General features: G+C 44.7%; 1 protein-coding gene across 2 annotated transcripts; it reads left to right on the top strand.

Moving 5' to 3' along the window:
* The first annotated feature begins 1,768 nt into the window (after positions 1-1,768).
* MRPS18A (mitochondrial ribosomal protein S18A) lies at positions 1,769-23,258 on the top strand. 2 transcript variants are annotated; one of them, XM_088524238.1, is made up of 7 exons: positions 1,769-1,874; positions 2,091-2,122; positions 6,066-6,170; positions 13,137-13,260; positions 14,069-14,135; positions 22,249-22,416; positions 23,171-23,258. In XM_088524238.1, exons 1-6 carry the CDS (start codon positions 1,775-1,777, stop codon positions 22,391-22,393), a joined length of 573 nt encoding a protein of 190 aa, XP_088380364.1. In that variant the 5' UTR covers positions 1,769-1,774; the 3' UTR covers positions 22,394-22,416; positions 23,171-23,258. The 2 variants fall into 2 exon arrangements, with proteins under 2 accessions (XP_088380364.1, XP_088380363.1); XM_088524237.1 differs by lacking the exon at positions 23,171-23,258 and having other exon boundaries at positions 22,249-22,507.
* The last annotated feature ends 1,014 nt before the right edge of the window (positions 23,259-24,272 follow it).

The raw sequence follows: 24,272 nt of genomic DNA, 5'->3' as shown, positions 1-24,272 counted from the left end.
TATCCTTTTCCCTAGCAATGTTTCTTCTCCTCATAAGGAAGTTATCCCTAGATAAAATATTTGGTAAATATTTTGTTTGGCTCTTATTTTTAAGCTTTTGGACAAGTTAAATATCACCCTGCTTCTAGAAACAGCTATATAGTACTATGCAGCAGGAGAGAAAAGGGTCTTTCCACTGGCATTTGTTTGCTCTGTAACGGAGATAACCTTCTCTCCACTGCTTGGCCCAGCGCACAAGAGCCTGCACAAAAACCCTGCCTCCGATCCCACTTCTTTGGGAAACCCCCGCGCTGAGTGCCTAGAACTGCCAAAGAAGAGATTTGCATTGATTTCCTTTCGGCTCTGTTCTGCAGGCTTACAGGAAGATCACACCACTTGGGTGTAGCATGAACTATAGGAAAAAACTCTGGGCCCATGCCACTTATGGGTATAAGAAGTATGTGTTTTTGAATCGGGTTATAAAAACTGTAAGAAACCTGAGGAAGGAGGTGGAACGCATTTTGGAGTAGCAAGATCACGCTTTGCTTTATATTATTGCATTTTACAATTACATCACTGTTTATATTTTATAATCACATTTTACCTAGAAACTTAGAAAAAATGCTCTCATGTTTTGCATGAACACTGTTGATCTCTGATTTAAGAGAATTTCACGAATGACTGCAGACACACACGAGCTGTAAACATTTTTCTCAATCAGTTTTGCTTCCAGCTTCTGCTTCCACTTTTAAAGTACTTAAATGACAAGAAGAAAGTCACCAAGCACTTTGGAAAACCAGTCAAAGGCCTTTGATACTGAGTATGGTTCAACTCAACCTCCAATATGCCAAAAAGCCGCTCATGGAGACGCAGCAAGACCATCTAAAATGGAAAATATCACTTTTGTTGCTATCCGCAGCCACATCTCATACACTCCTGCAGCAGGAACTTCTAGGCTAAACCATGACTGCTCTGCTATGCCATCCACTCTCCTTTTCTCCCTCCTTCCATCTAAAGGCAGAAGGAAGAAGTTAAGAGATATAGGCATGCTAAAAAAGTTGGTGGAAAAAGCCCACCCCCCAGAAAGTACAAGCCACCTGAAAACCGCCACAAGTGATATTCATGCCAAAACCGAAATCCTTTAAACTAGGGCAACTGGGGGTTACGTTAATGCATACAGCTTGACTGCTTCTGATTTTGGCTGCAGTTACATGATGCAGTGCAGGGACACGCTGCGAGCTGCACAGCACCAGCACACACAGATCTCACACGGGCAGATTTGAGCCTGGCCCCTTTGCTGCACTCCGTGGCTGTCCTGACCTATCCCTGAAGCCTGAGCCTGTGTTGGGAACATCCAGGCAGAGAAACCTTCCTGCAAACCAGCTCAAACCAAACTGCCCTCTGCTCCTTCTCCCCCAGCACAGACTGGGGAGCAACACCAGGGCGGTAGCTTAGGCCTCCGTAACAAGGAGCTGCCACAGGCTGACAGCAGCCTCAGCTACAAGGGGGACGCTGAAAGGGTAACAAGTGCTGTCCCACCTCTAAACTACTCCCGCATGTGAAAACGCTGAGGAAAATGGAAAGAGAAATAATAATAATAATAATAATAATAATAATAATAATAATAATAATAATAATAATAATAATAATAATAAAGGTGTCCCGATGAGAGTATGTTGAACACGGACGGACAACCCCCGGTCCGGACCGCTCACCAAAATGGCGGCAGGCGGGCGGGCCGCCTTCCCGCCCGCGCCGCCCCGGAGGCGGAAGCGGCGCCGGTGCCGCTGCCAAGATGGCGGCGCCCGGCGTGCTGCGCAGCGGGCTGCGGCGGCTGTTCGCGGGCCTCGCCGGGAGCGCGCGGTTCTCGCCGCCGGCCCGCGGCCTCCGGGAGGGTGAGTCCGGCCGGGGCCCTGGGCGCCGAGCAGGGCCGGGGCTGCCCCCCTCGTGCTGCCCCGCCGCGTCTCCTTGCGGGCCGGAGAGGTCGTTAGGGGAGGCAGTGGGGCCTCCCTCTATAGATTTGTTTCCCTCGTTCTCCAAGGCAAGCTCGCTTTTCCCGGAGTGAATCTTATTTTCGTTTTTTTTTTTTTTTTTTTTTTTTTTAATTGCAGTTGTGGAAGTGACCGAGGGCAACACGACCACAGTAAGTCTGCCTTTCTCCAAGAGCTACTGTTGCTTTCTCCTCACTCAAAAAGGTAGACACCTCCTGTTTCGCTCCGGGAGTCCCCAGAGAGAGAGGACGAATGGGAAGGAATCCTAGGATATGAGAACCAAACCAATGTAAACCTGCATTGTGCCTGCAGGTGGCCGGGTGGATGGCCAGGCTGCAAAATGCACGGATCATCTGCCCCTCTTCCAGGTGACGAGATGAGCAGAACCTCCCGTGAGCACCATGTGCACACCCTGCCGCCTTGTCTTGCGGTTGGTAATCCTGGTAGCCCTGATGGGAAGTGTTCGGAAGTGGACACCCACCTGGCGGCTCGACCTGTGCACCCACCTTGTGTAGGTGCAGGCCGAGACAAGGGCAGTTGCTGCTCCTTTAGCTCAGCAGGCAGGTGCAAAGCAGGGCTCCCTGCCAGCTCCACCTCGGTGGCAACACCATGGGGGTTGTTCTGTGTCTCCCGCACACTCACATGCTTGTTTTTTGGGGATGTGTGTTATACTCCCTAATCAAGTGGAATTCTGTCTGTGCCATCGTGACTGTAGATAATACAAAGTCTGCATTAAATACCCTATTGGGTGGTGTGCTTCTTCTCTGAAAGGGTATCAGCAAAGCAAAGCCCTAAATGCTATAAGGGAAATGCTTCTGAAAATGCAACTAAGTTTCTGAAGTAGTGGATAACCAAGAGCATCTTCTTAGCTACAACTACTGTCTTCTTCAGTTACAGGAAATACAACAAGTAAAGCAGTAGAATTTGAATTTTGCCTCATTAACACTGTCTGATCTGTAGCACTTTATCAAAAGATTTGTAGTCTTTGGAAGAGGCATAAAAGTTATGGGGGGAATAAGATGATCAAATTATTCAGTTCACATTACATATGCTAATGTTGAGCTATCTATACTTTTGTTAGAAACAAGTAATGCAGGTATTTTGAAGTGTGTAAGCACCAAAAGGGTAAGTGGAGAAATAAGTGTTTTAAAATGTTAGAAAACACTGCATTTAATTGTAATTTGTAAGTATATAATAAAGAGGGGGGTAGGTTTTTGCTTGTTAATGAAACATAGCCCCTGACCATGCATGCCCTTGAAAGTCTGAATCTCCTCTTGTCCGTATTTAGATTAGTGAAGATTGTCTTGTTTGAAACCTGTGTAGACCAGGTTACTTATATTTTGGGGTATATCAGTTATAAAACTCTGAAACTAGCAAGACATCTCGGTAATCAAGAAAATTAAGTTTAAGAAGTAAGAGTAGATATGGTAGAAAGTCTTTTCTCCCTTGCAAGTGTATAAGTACTAATCTTTTTCCAGATACCTAGAGAAGAACTTACAGTATAAAACTCTTTTGGCCAAAGCCAGCAAAGTACACCTTTTTTGCTAGAAGTGTTTCCTTATAAAAGAATAAAAGGGGCAAGAAGCAAAGAGGGATGGGGATAGTGGTTTGCTGTATTTTCCATTCAATTCATGTTTCAAAAGGGAAATAAATTATAATTCACAGATCTAGTGCATTAATTTAGGCATGAACAAAGGTGTGCATTGCAGTAGCTGAACCCTTTAGAAAGATAATTCTCAACTTCTCAGTCTGTTGTATAAGCAGAGAGGAGATCTGGATATTTCCACTGTATAATAAATATCCTAACATCAATCTAGGATGCATCAGTGTCCGAAGATGAGAAAATTTTGAACAGATGGTGTGAATTGATGGACTAAAGGGCTGATATGTTTCTTAGCATATCTTCCGGTCACTTCACTTATTCTACCAACACTACATCAGATTTTTCAGTATCTTCATCATCCTATGTGCTCTTGCTTTTATCAGCATTAAAGGAAGTGTTTGAGATGAACCAGATGAATGAATTGGAGGGAAATCTGGATTCCATCAGCATACAGGGGATATAGAGCACTTATTTTCCTGCAGTTTCCCTCATAGTTCTTTAACAGAAGAATAAAAACCGAATGACTTAAAATATGAGAGTCCTCAGTAGGTGGGGAAATAGTTACCCCCAAAACTGTACTCTGAAATCTAGCTCAGGAACAGCTGATATTGACCTGTATTGAACCTTTATTTATTCCCAAAGTGCAATTGCTCTCAAAGTACAATCTGAAGCCAGACTGGCCATGATCAAGACCCTGAGGGAATCCCTGCACTGCTTCCCAGAAAATAACTTCACCCATGAATAAAAAATAGAGGCTAGTCTATATTTTGATATTCCATAGTTTTTTTTTTTTTTTTTCCTTCTGTAAAACTGTCTGGTGGGAGGTGGGCGAGGAGAAGGCTTACTTAAACCTGTACGTTCTTCCCTTTTTTGACACTTAAGGAAAAAATTCTTAACAGTGAGGGTGACAGAGCACTGGAACAGGCTGCTCAGAGAGGTTGTGGAGTCTCCTTCTCTGGAGATCTTCAAAACCCGCCTGGATGCAGCCCTGTGCCACGTGCTCTAGGTGACCCTGCGTGTGCAGGGGGGTTGGACTAGATGATCTCTAGAGGTCCCTTCCAACCTTAAGCATTCTGTGATTCTGTGATTTTGAGAATGCTTCAACTATAAATAGCATTCCATCTTGCCAGCACTAGCCAAGGAAGATACCTCCATGTTATAAAGTGGTTTTGACAGCTCAGCTGGATACCAGTGTCCCATACACACGTAGGGAAAATCTTTTCCCTTCCCAGCTTTTCAGATGCACAATGCAACAGTTGGATCTAAATCAGTTTTTCTTAAAGAGTAACATGGCATGCTGTGGAAGTTTGGGAGGCTTCTATTAGATATCCAGGATTTGTTTTAAGTTCTTTGCTGCTCAAAACAAATCTATTAATCCAGATTTAGCTTGCTCTGCGCTAGAATTTTAAAGCTCTCCGCTGCATGTAAAACCCTGGCATAACGGAATGACTTTGGCATAGCATTTCCACGTTATGTTCTATGCCTCTCTTTTCCTGTATCTCAGGAGTTTTCTTGTACTATGTGAGGCTGACAGTTAGTGTCCAAAAGCCATTTCTTATTTTTAATGTGACTGTTTGAAACTGCTCAAATGTTCTGGAGAAAATCTGGCTGAGTTTGATTGTATTTTCTCTCTATTAAGCTGTAAGCTGAGAGAGCCCTTGCTTCTATTCATAAGTTCTCAGAGAAAAAGAGGAAAAAAAGACATGCCCGCACATATATAGACTTGATATTCATAATGCTTCCACATTTAGAAAACAAATTTCTCAAGTTCTTCCCACACATGACTTTGAGATTTCTTTGCTTGTTACTTTTAAGAAAACTGAGTTTTAAATGTCACCAATGTGTAGTGATATAGAAGTGATTGTAAAATATTCTCCTAAAAGCAAAGGATTTTTTTTTTAGAGAATTAAACTGGACAAACCACTGGTGTATTAAGATGAAATTAAATCCCTCAAACACCTTTTTAACAGACTTTCCTTCAATTTGACTTCTGCTCAGATTTTTCCCTACTAGTGTTTTATAATCTAGAAATGCTCTGTGTATTTTGGCCTACAGCGTCCACCCACTGCTCTGACATTCTCATATTCTCAGCACACTTTTAAGGCTTTTTGCTCAAGAGTTACTACAATTTTAAAATGAATTATCTGAACAATTACTGCGACAAATGGAATTCAGGCAAATGTTGCAAGTGCTTTGTATTGATTTTGAAGTAGTTGCATTTAAAGAAACGTCTATAGGAACTTACCGAATGGATCTTCTGTACCCTTTGGATTTATTTTTTTTTTACCCATAGTCTGTGTATGTCCAAAGAGCTTGATCTGTGTGAATCTGCGTGAGCTCTATAATGCAGACACCGCCTCCTTAACATCTGTGAAATACTGATCTGTATATTGTGAACTCAATGAAAGGTGTTCCTCAAGTCACAGGTGCATGCAGAGGTCTACACTATGGAATCTTTGCTTGATCATTTTATCCTCTGAATTGTTTCTTAGATTGAAGGGAGAATTATAGAGGATCCTGAGGTGCCAACTCCTCCTAACCCCTCGGGCCAGTGTCCCATCTGTCGCTGGAACCTGAAGCATAAGTACAATTATGTGGTAAGTGTGATGGCAAAGAGTTTCCCCATCCCCATAACTAGCTAAATGCTGTCAGATCTTCATACAGTGCAACCTGCCCCTCTCTTGTTTTGCTGTGTGTAGTAAAAAAGAGTTAATCCCCTCTCCTTTTCTCTTGGGTGCAATAAGAGCTTTCTACATAGTAACTGCTCAGTTTGATAGTAGGCATCCAGACTTCTTTGGTTCATCCTGGAAATTACAGTTTTCTCCCCATAGTCTTTTTCAGAATTTTTCCTGAGAAAGGAGGAGGAGCCCATATCAATTGCAGTTATGTCCATGTGCCTTTTAGCTGGCCATCTGAACTAAGGAGACTGTATATCTCCCTAGCAGTTTCCAGTTGGAAAACAGCATTTAGTCAACTGAAGGAAGTTTCTTCTGACTTCAAAGAGGCCAAAAGACCTGGCTAGATCCATTGTATGTCTTAAAGCACTGCCGATGCTCATTGGGTCATTGTCCACTAAGGCAGTAACTGTTTTACATCCCTTTCAAAGCTTTTGATGGATGTGAAGGAGACCATACATGTTGGCATCCCTCTCAGCAAAGGAAAAACAGATTTAATTTGACTGAAGTATTTTGCAGGAATTACTAATGAGAAGTTTATTAACTAGTAAGATGGTCGTTAAAACTAAATGTGGAAGATGTCAGGGAAATCCCTTACTACATTTAAACAAAAGCACAGCAGTCGAGAGCACTTTTGAATAAGGAGAATGAGATAGAAGATGTAGAATGTAGCTTTACAAGAGGTCATTCAAACACGAAGTTTGAAAAAGGACGAAGTGCCCGCCTTGCAGGCTGAAAACACAGTGCTAGAAGTGGAAAGGAAGCAAACCAGACAGGAACATGCTGTTACTAAGATAAGGCAAAAAAAATGCAGAATAAGTTAATGCCAATGGGATTAGGGGGGGATACAGATACAAATACATCTGGAGGAAAAGAAAAACTTGTGAGAAAGCAAGTCCACTAATGAGAAGAAATGAGGACTAAAAGCCAGGTTGGCTGCAGTATGACTAAGCAGTCCTAACACACACACACAAAAAAGAGAAAAGTTATGTTTGAGTAATTAGGCAGTACTGGCAGTATTGAAAATGACCACTGCAAAGCAAAAGAAACAGGTACAAAAATAACTGTGTTGAATTAGTTACAGACCCGCAAGCTTGGACTGCAAGTAGCCCTCAGAACCTTTTGGAAATTACCTAACAAATATATTACTTCACTTGTAGGATTTTGTAAAAGCCTGCAAAAATGTAAGGAATTAATTTCCAAATGCTTTGAAAATAGCAAGTGAAATACTGAACAGTTGAGAGAGGAAAGAGAATGATTTGGATGATTATTACTTGGTAACTTAAATGTGGACAGTTTCTTAGTAAAACGACGTTGAAGGAGTAAGCGCAAATCACCTGCTGGATAGGATTATTTATGACTCATGAGTTATGAAGAATGCAAGTACAAAACTAGTCCCAGGCAAAATATTCAGAATTGCTTCAGGCAGATGAAACAACAGATATGAGATGTAAATGAAGTAGCAAATCAGTGTCTTTCAGAACCTGTGTTGCAGAACTGACGTTATCTAGGATGTGAATGTTGTCAATGATTCAAACTAGGGCTGAGTATGATATTGAACAGTGAAAAAGAGAATGGGAGAAAGTATTTAATATTCTCTGGTCTGGTTTTCACAAGACTGGGAAAGCTAAAAATACACTGAATTTTCATGGGATAATAAACCAGAATAAATGGCAAATACCATTAAGGAGGGGAAAGTACTACAAAGCCATTTTTGTACTGCCTATGTGTGAATGCAGGGACTTCTTTCAAGAGATTCCTCCTTCTTAATTGGTGAAGTTGGCTGTGATCAAAACAGATTATTCACACTGGGAAGTATATTTCTAGGGTTAATTTAGTTTCATGTGACTTTTAAACGCAAGGAGTCAACAGCATCATTAAACTAGCTAGCTGTCCACACATCTCCAGCAAACGCTCCATGAGTCATATGGTAAGCCCAGAGAGACTATAAACTGATGCCCAGGCATGTAATGAGCAGTGAGATTGAACTACATTTTTGAAATTTAATACTCACATTTTACTGCTATCTGCCACAGATAGGAATAACAAGGCTGTTGAGAACAAATGAAGTGGTTTTAGGCAACTCTGTTGTGTTGCAGAGCCTGAGTTTCAGGGTTAGAAGTAGGCTGTTGGTTCCAACAGAGAATGTGACATTGGGAGCCTTAGGTGTTTGTGCAGGGAACTAAGATTATGCGTTTTCTTCCGAAGTCCAGTTCAATTTGGTTTTTAATTCTTGATTTCTTTAGGGAAGCAAGAGAAAACTAAATAATAACAGAGATCCTTTAGCTGGAATCTTGAGAATCATTACTGAGTTGAAATTTTTCCTAATAAATTCTGTTCTTGACAAAGAAGCTAGGAACGTGTCCTTCCTGGTTGTCATGTCAGTTTTGAAGGTATTATACATCTTGATGACATACATACCTGCTACTCTTGCTGCAGAACAGAGGACAACATGGACAAAAAGCTAGAGAGCACTGTGACCTGATAAATCAGAATTGTGGAAAGTTCCTACCTCAGTATTTTGAAGCATTCCTCTCTGGGGCTAGTGGGAATTAGGAGAAACTTCATTTCTGGAGCAGCTTGCTTCCTCTACTTGAATAAGTCTCTTATGCGTGTGAATGTTTTGTACCAGTCATGCATTTTCAGGCTTGGAAATGTCAAAGTGAATAAAATTCTCCCATTTTCTGCACAAAAGCCATCTCTGCTGTTTTTTTTTTTTTTTTTTTTTTTTCTGCAGCAGTGATGAGTAGCAGAATCTTGAAATACTCCAATAGTAAAGTAGTAAAGTGCAGACACATAACTGTCAATAATTAAACAGTGACACAGTATAGCTACCAGTGGTTGTAATTGGCTTAAAAGTCTTTAAATTAAGAACAGCTATTTTTCTTGAGGTTGTGTCCTCATTCATACAACATAATCTGCTTGATAAGAGATTAGAATAAATGGATCACGGTAGTTCCTTTGGGATTTATAATTTGATAATCTGAGATCAGGTAGCTGCATAGAAGGGAAAGTGGGAGCTTTTTTTGCTTGGGATGCTTATAATTGGGCAGAATCGAGCACCATGAAAAGGGAAATGTTGAATTAGCCCCTGAGGGAGCTGGATAGTATGACCTCATAGGACTTTCCTTTTGTCATGTACAACTAGCCCAGTCTAAAGTGGTGGCATAATGAGTTACTTTAGCTGTCAGAGAACTGGGGGACCAATGTCTCCCAAGTTATTAATCAACTGAACAGGCATTGTGAGCACTAGCAGGTCATGATTCCCACTTGCTTCAGCTCTGAGGTGGAGGGCAGCAGTTGTCATTGCCTGTTCAGTCTTTAGTCTCTACTGAAGTTCAGAATAAAGAAGCCCATGGTACAAATTGCCATTGTTTATGGCCTGGGGATGTCTATCCACAGAAAAGAGACCTCAGTTGATTTTTCATGGCCATGTCGTATTCATTGGATGTTGGTCATTGTCAGGATGTGACTGGATTAGAACCTGCGATCCTGTTACAAAATGCCTGGAGACACTCCCAGGAGTAAGAAGGGGGGTGAAAAAAACATATTCTTTGTAACATGAAATAGTGACTGACAGACTTGTCTGGTACAACCCAGTACTAGTTTGGTTACATAGGCAGAATAGCTCTTTCTTGGGGCATATTAATGAAAGGCAGGTAACTAGTCAAGGATCTTGGGTTTCAAAGTGGCTCCAGAAACTATGTATGCATTTCAACTGCCGTCCATTCACAAGAATATGCTGCACATAGTGTTTTGTTTATCTAGTTTACCCAACCCTTTTAGAGGTGAGGGCTAAACTTGTTTTTCCTTTTTTCCCCCCCTTATCCACTTCAAACGTTATTAGTCTGAGTAGGCAGTAAATATGTCATATTCCTTTGGCAGTAGGGAAAACCAAAGTGCAAGTTTTGCCTATTAGCCCTAGATCAGTTCAATCCGAGTTGTTTTCATCAAATGCTGCAGATTACAGGGGTGGGAATCTGGGTCCAGCCTCTTGGGAGCTGTCCAGTGATTAAAGCAAATCCGTAGTCGCAGGCTTGGCTGTCCTAGCACAAAATGTGAATTTCATGGAACATGACGGCACCACGTGAACTTGCCAGACATTCTTTTTTTCTCAGGCAGTTCTGCGTCCTTGTTCGTTTCCCTCCACAGCTGCCCCACAGAGTTGGCTGTACCTGCCTGCGTTCTCCCTGCGGTAAGATGCATCTGTGCGAGTATCTGGGAGAGGCACCTGGCACGTTGACTGTGGGGATCTTCAAAAATGGACAAACCTTCTGTCCAGCTTGCAGCATTTTAAGCCAAACAGCATGAGCGATGATTTGGAGCTGCAGCACATAGATGACTCAGTTAAGAAATGACTGTCACAAGAGATGGTGGTCAGCTGGTGAGCTGTTGGTCAGAGATGATAACAGAGAATGTTTTTTCCTTTTTTTTTTTTTTCTTCACAGGCAGGAAAAGAGAATATCTGTCTTTGAGAGATATCCACCTCCACTGTTTGCATGGAAACACTTGATAGCAACCCTGTGATTCCATGAGGTGTGGTGGTAATATGAGAAAGCACTTGGACCACACACACCCCAGGCGCTGCACAAGAGCTGTGGTCTACTTAGACTTTCACAGCTACAAAAACTGGAAAGGCCTCAAACTTGCCATCAGCTCCCTCTTTCCTCTTCCCCACAGAGGAATACAACAGGCTAACAGAAAATTCTAGAAGATTTTTCTCCTTCTAGGCACTTGGAACTGAACAGTTGTTCCTCACTTAAGGAAGTGAGATGTTTGTGCTAAATGGCAAATTGAGCTGTTAATCTGGACAACGGGATGGCTTAAGATGGAAAAACATGGGACTGAGTCTTGCCCGGGTTTCCTGGGTCTAATCCAGCGCATTTCAGGAGCGGCCGAAAGTCAGTGCCCTTGGACTGCTTGTCTGGCTTTGGTCCCGTGTCCGCCAACGCAGCTGGCACTAACTGGTCCTTGGATTGCTGGTCCCATTGGCAAGGCCATGCAGTAACTGGGCCGAGGACATTTCACTTCCCTTTTGCCCATAGATGGCCTCTCCGGAGTTCACTCGGAGTTGCCCAGCTGTGCTGTTCTTGTTCTGTGGATACAACATCACCTCATATGTGGATTGATCAGGCATTTCATATCAGCAGGAAGTTTACTAATCTATTCTGTTTTCAAAGGAACTGGATCTGAAAAGCAGAACACATTAATTTTAGACAAGCAGAGGTAAAAAGGAAGCCAGATAAGGGAAGAGCGAAAATGTATGTGATGATGATAGAAATGGGGGGTGAGTTTGGAAAAAAAGGGTGGAAAAAACAAAACTCACACGTGTATGACATCCTACAAGTATGTCAGAATCAGTGATTATGAGAAGGTCCTGCTGAATTTCTGTGGCCAACTTCAGAGCTGTAGGGATGGATGTATGAATTCTAGATAGCAGGGTTTTCTAGATGTTCATTTGTTATGGGCTTGTGGTTGCTTGCCTTTATGGAGGCAGTAAATGAAGCTAGGGGACTTCCTTGCAAAAGAGAATAGATATGGGATGGAGGCAGGTTCGCCAATATGCGGCAGAGTCAGGGTCGCCCCTGTGCAGAGCCACAAGTACTTTGTGTTCTCCCACATTGCCCCAGACCAGGGAGGCTTAAGAACTGACATACCTGCCTCTCATGCTGCGGAGGTGCTTGCAGGCCGGTCCCTTCCAGCCTGGGAGCAGCTTCTGCGTGGTCCAGCTACGCCAATTATAAAAATGTTTACAGCAGGAACAGAAAAGTAAACGCAATCAGCATGAAGTCTGTTAACAGATGGGGAAAAACAAGCAGAGCGTCTCCAGAGGCCCTTTTGGCCAACTTCTGCTGATGTCAGGGACCTGCCGCTGTTGGCCTGAGGGGCGTATGAGCAGCTGGGTCGTGTGTGGAAATGCCTAGTGTGTATCTGAACATCACGCTGTTTTACTATGTGGTTAATGGTACCCTCTCCCACAGCTGTTCTGCTGCGTTTAAAAATTTGCTGTACTGGCTCTTTGATATTATCTTAGAAATCCCTTAAATTGTGTTTTTATTAAGAAGGCTTTGTACTTCTAGAGCTCTTAATATGAATGGTCAACAGCAGTGTAATCTAAATGATCCCTGAATCCCAGCTGAACCCTCAGCCTGCCCTGAGCACACCATCCACCCAGCGTGGCTTTAACAGCCCCACCTAATGCATGCACAAGCAAGAGACTAAGACAACAATTTATTCTATTAGGTCTTTCCCTGATTTATTCAATTAGGTCTTTCTCATCACAGCATGGTTCTTTGTGAAAAGCTCTCTCCTACAAGACCTTGGAGCATTTCCCTGCTCTCCACCCTTCCAGAGAGACATGAGGGAAGTTCCACCATGGGAAACTGGGTAAAAGACTGAAGAATAGATAGCAGGGAACAATCCTGCTCTGAGGAAACATGGAGAGGGCCAGAGGTGATCTAACATATCTGTGACCTTTAGGATAGCAGCTGTGATGGCATTTCAAGTTGGATAAACACTATCCATCTGTAGGTCTTGTGTAACTGTGCCTGAGTACCTAGGACACAGATTATCTTGGAGAGAATCTGGGAGCAAGGGACAGTGAAGTAGCAGAGCTTGCAGCTGACATAATGTGTTTACACTAGTGAAGTCAGGGGAAGACTCGGACCATCTGAGTGACCTAACTCAGCTTCGCTGTCAGGCAGAGTGACGGCAAGCGCAAGCCACTTGTTGTCAAACTGCAGCCAAAAGGCGTAGGAAGGGATTATTGTTTTGTTTTGCTTTGTTCTGAGTTCTGTACACAGCCTGAGGGTCAGCACAACACCTAAGAATCACAGCGGTTTAAGTAGCTGCAGCACTGATGGGTTTGCCCTTCTCTTGATCCCTCAGGATGTCTTGCTGTTGAGTCAGTTCATCCGCTCCGATGGAGGAATGCTGCCACGGAGGGTCACAGGCCTCTGTCTGGAGGAGCACAAGAAGATTGCAGTCTGCGTGCAGATGGCTCACCGAGCAGGTACTCGCCCCTTCCTCAGATAAACTCCGTACTGGGGGTCCAGAGGGTCTCCCACCCCACTAGTGAGTTTTCATTGCCCAGTCAGTCAGCAAACTCGTTACACATCAAGTGCTGGGATGGGAAAGTCAAGCAGGAACTCCCTGTTCTCCTTCCTGTGCCTTGTCCCCTGCTTCAGAAGCAGACATTTATCCCTGTAGAGAAGCCTACTGTTGCACAAACATGTGGGAAGGGGATCAGTTTGAAATAATTAATGATTAAGTATCAGCTTGTGAAATTACTTGCTTTAGCACGAGCCTGAGTTTCTACCCCATTTAATCGCATGAGCCTGTCTACCCTCTGCCATATGAAGATCTCTGCTTTATCCTGAGAATGGGTCCCAGGCAGACCTAGTCTGAGAATCCAGGATACCAGATTGCCTATCGTGATCTGGTACCTGAGTTGAGTCCTAATTAAGTGAACTTAAATAGTTCAAGAAGAATTTAAGGAGTTGTATTTTCATCCTGGATATGACTAGACACCCTGAGCTCTTTAAAAGTCTGTTCAGTGAGTCCAAGTGGTTGTGCCTCTGGCTGTGTATTACTTCCCAAACACAGTGTTATCTAGCAGAACCTCCTTGCTTGCCTCTGTCTGGGTTCCCCACTGACTAAAGAGGCAGTACAGCTTCTAGTGCTCTTGAGTTTCTGCCGGGCTGTCGCAGCAGAGGTCTGTGGTGCCTGGCTTATGAGGGAAGGTGCAAAGTAATTTCTGGATGCTGCAGAGGCAAGGAGGCCCTGCAAAAACTTCTCACACCTTTCTTTTTCTGTCTCAGGTTTGTTGCCAAACCACAGGCCTCGGCTTCCTGAAGGACATGTTCCCAAGAAACCCAAGCTCAACAGGTGAATAGACTTGTCTTTCAACTTTTCTTTTCTTGTAATTAACTTGGAAGAGGAAAAGCAGTTCCTTGTAACTGGGTAGAGCAAGCCTCAGGCCCATAAGGAGTATGGATAGTATTTTGGAGAAGGATTATGTGTCACCATGTTCTTATATCAGTGTTACAAGGACAGACCACACCTCATTCAAACCACCACAGAGAGCTAAAACTGCTAAAACACTTTTTATATTACTGCTAAAACACTCTTTATGGTTTATGCCCACTCTTCCTCAGCTGCCCTGGCCTCCTCACCACTAGCAGGGCTGTCACAGAAGGATGCCCCAGTGATGGAGTCCAACCCCCAACACACAGCGGGTAGCACAGAGGGTGCCCAGGATGGGCACCTGCCCAGAGCTGGAGGATGAGGAGCCTGTCACAAGCCTTCCTCACTGTGTGCCCCCTCCTCATCTCTCCGTCTGCACGGGCTTAGTAATTGGCCCTCAGCCTGCCCTTCCTGTGCTCTTCCCCCTCCGGGGGCTGCGTGGCCCCTGGCCTTTGGTGGGCACGCTGAAAGCCTCCCGCGCCCGCTCGGTGTTAGGAGGTGCTAATCCCCTGTTTATGAGCTCACGCTCGGTTTCCATGGGGATGTCAGAGCAGTTTATGAACCCTGCATTAGCCGGCCCAGGGGTTACCAGAGGCCACGGGCCTGTTCCTGGGAGAGCCGAGGCCTCCAGGCTCGGGGCAGCCCGAGGCCCCTGACTGTCAGGTCTGACTCTCCGCAGCTGAGTTGTGAGGGGAGCTCTTGGGCATGTCCCCGAGATGCCAGCAGGCTACGCACGGGGTGTGAGGGAGGATCAAACTTGAGGACTCCGTTTTTGAATTGGCTCTGTGGCCATCACGTAGTTCAGCTCTGATAACCTTCTCATTGCTGCATCGTCAAAGTCTTTGGGCTTCCTCAGCCCCTGTGCCTCTCTGGCAGCTGTGGGGTGGAGCACAGGAGCTAGTCAGCATTCACACAGCAGCCCCACACAGCACGTTGGGGCAGGAAATGGCAAATCCTGAATCCTGCTGGAATCGCGCCAGCGCTGCAGGTCTAATGCCCCAACTCCTGTGAATTGTTCCGTGTGGGAACAGAGGATGGATACTTCCACATACATTCTGCTATGCTATAGATGTGTTATACCTCTGAAAGCAAGTTCAGAGAGAACTACAGAAGCCCTCCCTAGTGCAGTGCTAGTCTCTCTGCACACCACGCTTGATTTTGTCCTCCCAGCAAGGGATCACAGCAGCTGGGATGGGGGCAGAGTTAAGATAAGGATCTGTATGGAGACAAGAAATGGGATCAAGAAATCAGACTGGGAGTTTTGTTGGTGGGGATGGAAGTGCTCAAGTGAGTCTTCTAGCCAGGAGGGACTGCAGGGGCACTTCAGAAATGCTCCCCTGCTCGCTCCTTGCTTCCTTCCTCCAGCCTGATGGGCAAGGTGGCCCTTACAGGACTGAAGAGTGTCCCCATGCTGGACATACTCAACCAGTACTTATTTTGGGAATTAAACCACAAATTTCCTCTATAAATGTCTTCTCTCTGTTTACCTTCTCTCTGCCTCTGTACTTGTTTCTAAAACCCTCTGTAAGTCCATACTGATTTGGGAAGCGCTCACTCTGTGGTGCTGCCAAAGGCAACACAGAGCTGGCAGGGGCAGACTGGGCTGGAACTTTGGAGTGGAACAAGCTGCCTTTCTCAGTGCTGTAAAAACTTTACCAGGTCATTCTCACATCCTCTCTGGTGTAATAGCAGGACTTCCAACCTAACTGAGCATGTCCCTTCATGGCATTTTTTTCTACTAGGTTTCTAAGTTTGTGAAGAGATCAAAAGGCTCTGCAAGGAGCCTGTCCCAGCAAGGACTATATAGCTCTGCCATCAGTCAGTCCAGTGGACTTACTGTGCACACCGTGTTGAAATGTACTTTCCTCCGGCCCTGCCTTCTCCCACATCCAAAGCAACCCTGCTGGAGCATGGTGGAGCTGTTGACTTGCCACCAGTTGACTGAGTGTTTTTCAACATGATCCATGAAAGAACCAGAAACCTTGGCCCAGCAGCTTTCCCATTGCTCTGCCTGAAGAGGCATTAATTCCTGGGCTTTGTAGGAGTCATGAGGCAATGGGCCAGAGAAGAGAAGAGAAGAGAAGAGAAGAGAAGAGAAGAGAAGAGAAAAGAGAAGAGAAGAGAAGAGAAGAGAAGAGAAGAGAAGAGAAGAGAAGAGAAGAGAAGAGAAGAGAAGAGAAGAGAAGAGAAGAGAAGAGAAGAGAAGAGAAGAGAGAAGAGAGAAGAGGAAACAAATGGATACGGGTAGTTCTCCCCGGTGACTAGTAGCATCCAGTACACTGGAAACATAGTCCATTCCCCCTCACATATGCTCCACTCCTGCTGTCTCTCCCCCTTACTTACCTGCTTTCATTCTCTTGCCTTCAGGGCTTGCACTGCACATGGAAGAGAGCTTTGCATGTAGAAGACACGTGGCTCCTGCTATACTGTCCTAAAATAGCAGGTCTGGTGCAAGATAAAAGAATAGGCAGAGCCCTGTAAAGGAATGTAGTCTGTGCCAGACTGTGACACCAAGAGCTTTGCCCTGCTACAGGACAGCATGTCTCAGTCTTACCTGTCCTTCTGTGTGCTTATCCCTTCTGCCCTGAAATTCCTCTCATTGCTGCCCTGTACTGGGAGATAAGCAGTATGTTTAATCCTTTGATCTGAACTTATTCATTCACTTATTTAATGGAGGGACTTTGGAGAAGTCTACTCTGGATGTTACCACACACATTTCTGTGAGATTTCCATCAGAAAACCTTGCCTGGAGCTGAAGGATCTTTTGCTGGTTCTTGATATTAGACTGTACCTTCAGCTACTAGAGTGCCAAGAGCTGAGATGGGAGCCCAAGATAACCTTAGGGGCAGATTTCATTCACAGCAACCTGAGGATGAAGGAGATTTGTTGCAGGGAGGGCAGCTTTTGGCAGGAGTCAGAGCTCAGCCCCTCAGCTACAATGGAGACCTAAGCTCTACATACAGTTTCTGGGTGTAGACACACTGGATTCAGTGTCAGCTCCTGGCTGGCAGAGGTCTTGTCAGCAATTAAAATGCAACAGGCCACCACCTGCAACTGTCAGCCAACTGTCTTGTTTTAACAAGTTTCAGTTGCCTTGAACTGCCTTGCAGTTGATCTAATGATATAAAGGGTGGCTGTATCACTCAGAACCCCCTTGCCTGCTCTGCCCTCCAGAAAATGCTTTTATGGTGGTTACTCAATGTTTTCCAAAAAGTGGAATTCCTGCTCTACTTTCTGAAGTGGTTGCATTGTCTCCACTCCATGAACTTTGGACACTTTCTCAGATTTCCCTGCAGGGAGATAAGAATTTCCCTGCTTTGCATTGGTAAGTGGTGGCTTGCAGATCCTGACTTGTTCTTGGTCATGCAACTTTCCAGCACAGTATGTAATCATCTCCCAGAACGTAATATAATACAGAAAATAAGTTTGAGAACTGCAGAAGAAGGTACAATATGAAAGTGAATAGTCAGCTGAGCCAAGCACTGGTCTTGGGGAGGTAGGAGATGTGTGATCAGAAATAAACTGGGGAGCACTCCACTGCCCCTGGTCTTTTCTCCCCACTGTAGTCTGGACATTACCCAGGTGACACTTGCCACAATATATCTCATTTCTTGGGCTTTGTTTCTTTGCCTTTTGGCTTAATACCTGATTTGTTTTCGACTGTGTTACTTTACAAATGCTTTGTTGATTATGGGTTCTTCTGCAGAAATCTGGCCATCAGAGTACCCACATAATCTGTAAGCTCTTTTGTCTACCTTTCTCTCCTCTATCTTCCATAACATCTCTCTGTAGAATTTGGCCATGGAAAACATTTAGGTTTGTTCCCTGACATTGCAAAATTACTCCCTGTGGTTCATTTCCTTGTGTTTGGCCTAGGCTAGGTCTTCCCTGTGTATGAGGGACAAATCCACAAGCAAATTTGTCATGCTCAGCCTGACACTTCCCTTTCACAAATTCCTGACCTTATTTCTTAGTTTTGTCTCTGTGCTCCTGCCTGGCATGTTCCAGTTAAATGCTGCAGCAACAAACTATTTTTGCTAGCCTGTACGGCTGAGGAAGTTCCCAGGGATTTCACCAGCACCATGCAGAGTGACAGCCTGTTCTCAGATTGCAGTCGTGAGCTTGCAGACTACCACACACCAGAACCATTTGGGAAGCTGTCCAGATCAAACTTCTCTCCTAGCTTTCAGGACTGAAAACTTGAATAGCTCGACAGTTTTCTTCCCAGCATGGTGGATGTTGCTGGATGGATAGTGTGGACTAATTCTCTGGAATAGTCGCTGAGTTCAGGCCAGCATCTGGAGGGCTCTTTTAATGTAAATACAGCACTTGTTCTGTTCTGGCAGGTCTAAAATATTGGTTAAATCAAAAGGACTGAGGGATGTCACAGGCTCTGTCAGCAAGAGGTTACTGTAAATTATGGAGTACATGATTTCGATTGCTCAGCTGCTGCTTCATTATCAGCTTCTTCCTGGCAGAGCAGAAATTGGCCCGGGTAGTAGCCAAGTTCCTCCCTCCTCCATCTCCTGAACTGAAGAAGTTGCCATGAGCTAGGGAGGAGGCAGGTTCCATGAACTCATGAATTACAAAGTTCTCGGGCACTGTGGACACCTTTAGTCCCTGGGAGCAGAGTCCGGTTTCCGTGCTCTTGGCATTGCACTCCAGCAGCATGTGGTTTCTCTCTCCTGCATGCGAGCTGTGCTATGCGCAGTGTGTGAACTCAGAAGCAGAGAGGCTGCAGGTGAGTGAAGCCAAGAGGCGTCCTGGGAAGGGATGTGGCAGGGAGGAGACAGTCTTGCCAGCGCTTTGATCGAGTGCTTCCTGCGCCGTCTGTAGCCCTCTGCCTTTTGCTCTTAATCCAAACGAGCTGGATTGAAAAGTTCAACCAGGGTTCAGAAGTTCAGCCCTGAACGGCACCTACCTGGCTTCAGCCTGTGCTGCATGCAGGGTGCAGCTGCCCCGTGTGGGAGCCTTTTCCCTTACCCGCTGTGTGGGAGCCCTGTGCCTCTTCCTGTGTGCTAAGCAACAGTCTCCAGCTACTGGGAAGCAGTGGGCAGTGCTTTGGAGCCCTCCTGCTTACTGGGTGAATCTTAGGAACCTGACCTCCAACTAGGATGGAGATTTCAGGCGATGACAGTGACCGCAGGTGCCCAGCTGCAGCTGCTTCCACACCTTTCATGGCTTGCCGTTTCCCATCAGGATTGGAAGCAGATTTGCTCACAGCACCGCAGACAGGGGTGATGGAGATTGTGGGACTACCTGCACATGCCCTAAGGAGACCTGTGAGCCGTGCAACTGCGTTGTTGCCTGGCGTCCCGCTGCACTCGAGGGGGAAGCAGGGCCCCGGGGCGAGCTGCTGCTCCCTGACATGAGCAGTTCTGACCCTCTTTGTCCAGGGGACAAAACTCTGTGCCCTGAGATAAGGGATTTCAAGCCTGCAGACCGGATGCTTTTGGTATCCATGTGGAGGCTCTGTCCTGACAGCCCTCAGCTGGTTGAGAAAATTCAGACCATCTGCCAGCGTGTGTTTGCAGGCCCTGTAAAAACGCTGCAAGACAAACTAAGTGGCTGGATGCAAGGCATGGTTGGGTGACTTGGCTAGAAAAGGGTGTAACAAATTTGCAAAACACAGCCTTACATGGACAGCAGAGTTTAGAGAAAAATCTTGCATTAGGCAACATGTTTTGAAGTTTTTGTATGAGTTTTGTGGGTTGTTTTTACTCTCAGGAAGAAAAGAAAAAAAAATTAAAAAGTTCTGTGAAACAGTAGGAACTGGAGTTAGTCAAAAAGGAAAAGAAACTTTGTAGACTGACTGCTCCCAGGCATCAGGCTTTTGCTGAATCGAGGTAGAAAAAAAAAAAAAGGCAAACAAAATAGGACAAGTTTGAGGTTGGGACAAAGCAAGTATTAAAAGCGCTAAGAGCAAATGTGCTTCAGGAAGGGAAAGCGTCCAAATGTCTGTTTCAGCTAACAATGAAAAGCCCCAGCCTGCAGTCCCCAAAGGAAGCCAAAAGCCTGGACCAGAGGGCTGGATTAGACCTGCTCAAAAGAGAAATAACAAAAGCTTTAAAATCAGGCCATTACTAAATCCTCCTTCCTATGCAGAATTCGGGTGCTCACTTCCAGTCCCCACACAGAAGCAGAGGGGTTTCTTAAAAAGCCACTGGCTGCCTAAACCTGCACATAGCGCTGATGTGCATCTCCCATTCACACATTCACCTCTCTCCCAGTGAGATCATTTATTGTCACAGACGCACTTTCCCGTAAGCCTTGGGTCACGTAACAGAACGGTGCTTGGCCACTGACGCTTTAAAGTTGGGGATTTGAGGATTTTGGTCTTCCTTCGCTGTGACTTTAGTCTTGTGATAGCAAAACTCGTACTACAGCCCTCCACGTATTGCAAGGGAAATGCAAGAAGGACCTGGGCCCACACACCTGTCCACTGCCCCTGCACATCTCCCAAGGGAAGCTGCCCGACTTCAGTTCCTTGCCAAATTCCAAACTAGGGAGCTGCTTCTGGTATCTCTAAACTCCCGCTGCATTTGAAATTAGAGACTGGAGTCTCTCTTGCTTCCTGTCCTAATGTTGTTATGTAAGGGATTCCACTAATGCACATCATAACATATAAAGGTCAAAAGGGACTAATTTAATGCATGCATGTGATGGATCTTGTTCCATGCTCTCTCCCTTATCTCTCCTGCTCTTGCTTCTGAGTGTCATGACTATCTTAAACTCCCCAAAGCAAAAGCTACGATCTGATTGTGTACAAAATAAAAGGGGCTTAATTTCAATGGCTGGAACCCCCAAGCATGGTTCGTTTTCCAATTCGTATTGTTCAAGAGTGCTGAGGAAGAAGAGCTCAAGGAAGAGGTGCTGCAGCGGTGTGGGCTGTAGCTGCCTGGCATCGCGGGCCTTCCGTGCAGGTCTCGAGCACGTGCAAGTGCCTTGGAACAGCGCGTTACATGTGGTCTCTGTCCAAAGTTCCTCATATCTCAAATTTGCATGATGCAAATAAAAGGTAACAGCTCTGTGGGGAGAGGATGACAGATTGAGGTTACATTAAGACTATGGGATTACTCAACAGAGGCATGCAAACATCACTGGACAAAGTTTATCAGTCTGTTCCAAATTCTAATTTGTTGAAGTATTGTTTGGGCAGATTACGTGAGGGCTTTACTTTGGATCTCTTTTTTTGTCTGAAAAGACTCCTCTTTCTCTAAGGACTACTATTCTCTCTGTATTGGTAGCAAAAGATTTAAAGCCTAACAAAACTCCAGGCCACCCAGCCAGCGGGTAGGATTTCCAGTAACTGATTCTGGATCTGAGATCCCCCTCCTGTTTGCCAAGCCAAGCCCAAAACTTCAGATGGTAAAAAACAAAGGCTCTTTGCCAGCCATTGCGCTTCACAAGGATTTGCAGTTGTGATCACTCCATTCTAGTACCTTTTACATATGCAGGTTGTGCCTTCCTGCACCAGCAAGCTGGAAGAGTGTTGTACAGAAGTAATAAAGGAAACTTGGGCGTATGAAAATACATAACCAGAGCAGAATCCCATCTCATGCAGAAGAAAAAAATTGCTTATCCAGTGCAAGTAAATGAATGCCATTACTGAGTTTATTTTATACTGAGCCCAGCCTTTGTAACTGGCTTTTATTCAGGCCAGCTGTTGAAATGACAGTTCTCAAGAATTTGCATGTTGGATAGATTCAGATTTGGAGCTGCATGCAATGAAGGGTTTCAGATGGACAGATGGACAACTTGCCAGCAGCCCGGAAGACTGGCCCAGATTTATTTCATGATACTGGAACTCACGGCAGGTGCCATTGGATTCAATAAAGAGGTGCAGGTCAGAAGTTCCCAGAAGGAAAACCACATTTTCCAGTGGTCTCTTCTGAGCCAAGAGAGATTTGTCCATGGCCATTGCCTCCTTTCAGAAAGACGTGACGTGGGGAGGTTAGGGTGGCCATTCTGCTTAAATGAAAACCTCTTGATGTTGAAGCTCAAATTGAAACGTGTCTGTGTTCTGTTTTGGTAGGTACCTGACCCGCTGGTCCGTCAGATCTGCAAAGCCCATCTGGAAGAGGGGCCCTAAATGGTGCAAAATTCCCATGCTGGTCGGACACCCTATACTCAAGGATAATGTCAAATACACACAGAAGCCTGTCTTTTTATACCACTAGGCCCAGTGGAACTGGCATAGACGGTGAGCACAGCTGTTTTAAACTAGTCCGCCCTTTTTGCAGGTTTGTCAGTACCCACAGTTTTCTTGTTTCAAAACTCCCATTAATATCCTGTATGATCCCCAGTGCATGAGCAGTGATCTGCTCGTTTGGGAGAAAAAAAGAATCAGCAAAACAAAATTCAATCTGCAAGGATTTGGAGGCAGCAGTAGACAAAGCTTTCACCTCAAAGACAGAAAGAATCTGATGATTTGTGTTTCATTGCAGTCCAGTAGTGGGTTTGGATAAGGTTGTTTCCTTCCTTCTCTAGCAGTAAATACTCTCCATTTATATGTGTTTCAACTCAGATTTGCCTCTTTGGGGCTTTTGTATTTGTGACACTGAGAGAAGAAAAAGCCTCACACAGCTCAGTGCTTCTTTGGCAGTGATGCAAATTATGTTAATGACTACTGAAGTGAAGTATTTTTATAATCTGTGCTATCCATAATGTGAAGCAGAACACGTGTGGTAATGGCTGGCGGGCGTTTGGCAGCATGTGTGCATCTTACACGTCCTCTCAAGGATCCGTGGCCTGTGCTTAGCTCCCGGATCGAACAAATACAGAACGTTGACATCTTTAATGATTCAGCTTGTTTTTCCTTTTTGCAAACACATTTGCCACAAGTCTCTGTATCAGTGATATAGCTGCTAGTATAGTTTGGGGCTGCCAGATGTGCACCATTTTCTGTTGTATAACTAAAGAGTAACTGTATTTCTCCCTCTGTACAACACATCCAGGTGTCCTCTGCCTCCTGACAACTTCTACTTGGGAAATTCTAGATATGGACCTGGCATGAAAGTCTCATTAAATTTATCCAGGACGTTACTGCTTTGGCTCAATTTCTTTGATATGTAGATGGGGATTAGAAAACACAGCTTTTTTTTTAATTTACTGCTATTCCACTGAGCCTTGTATTGCTTTCATCAGAATCATCTGTTAATACCTATCGGCATGGACAGGAACAAAGGATGAGGATAAGCCCATGAATATTACTCTGGAAATCAAATTAGATTATAATGGCTCTTTTTAGTCATACTTTGTGAAGTGGAAGTCCTAGATTCAGCCCCTTGAGCTGGCCAAGATCTTTTGGCTTTGGGAGACAGAGCCAACACTTCATTAATTATACTGAGATAAAATCTCTGGCTGACCCGCTCTATTTTATGAAGCTTTGAAACCTACATTCCTTCAGAATGCAAAAGATCATTCTTTCTTCTCCTGCACTTCTTTTAGTTCCAGTAGTCCTGCTCAATGACTCTTACTAATGGAAAAGTCCATTAGTAAAGTCCATTACCACTGGGTAATGATTGCCTTGAGACAAATCTGAGCAGGTTTTGCAAACCACCAGGTGATAGCTGCAGTTATATATATATTTTTTTTTTCAACAATACCCTTTTCTGCCAGGAGCTGGAAGAAAACCTAATTTTGGTGAACGCTAGTATCTGAAAAACAAGATACCCATCCCTCTTCAGCACGTATTTGCGGAGTTCAGGGCTTAGTACAGAGTTCCCAATAGCATGTATCAGCCTTCTCCTCTGACTCCAAGGCAGAAACTCACATAGAGTTTGTCATTCACGGGTGACAGCCAGCACTCATTTGTGCTGTCTCCAGATGAGTTTTTCTGTAAGCATAGTCTCTGTGCTTTCAGACACATGACCTAGGTTTGATCTCTGACCTAAGGCTCTGCCCTTCCTGGAAGAAATGTCATTGCTATCTAAAGGATCTCAGTGACACGTTACAGGGAATTCACTGTGGAGCTGAGGGAGGATTGCACACAGCAAAGTCCTAGGAAACAATCAGGGCCAGAGTCCAGACAAAAAAAAAAAAAAATCCTGTCCAAAG

This window comes from Tinamus guttatus, unplaced genomic scaffold, assembly GCF_059628265.1.
Source record: "Tinamus guttatus ecotype Peru unplaced genomic scaffold, ASM5962826v1 Tinamus_guttatus_pri_ptg000208l, whole genome shotgun sequence".
Classification (NCBI taxonomy): domain Eukaryota; kingdom Metazoa; phylum Chordata; class Aves; order Tinamiformes; family Tinamidae; genus Tinamus; species Tinamus guttatus.
This window is presented reverse-complemented; position numbering and strand designations above follow the sequence as displayed.

Coding starts and splice junctions, on each gene's coding strand:
- MRPS18A (XM_088524238.1), top strand. CDS start 1,775: ATGGCGGCGCCCGGCGTGCTGCGCAGCGGGCTGCGGCGGCTGTTCGCG. Junction 13,261..14,068: donor GCAGATGGCTCACCGAGCAG/GTACTCGCCCCT, acceptor TTTCTGTCTCAG/GTTTGTTGCCAAACCACAGG. Junction 14,136..22,248: donor AAGAAACCCAAGCTCAACAG/GTGAATAGACTT, acceptor CTGTTTTGGTAG/GTACCTGACCCGCTGGTCCG.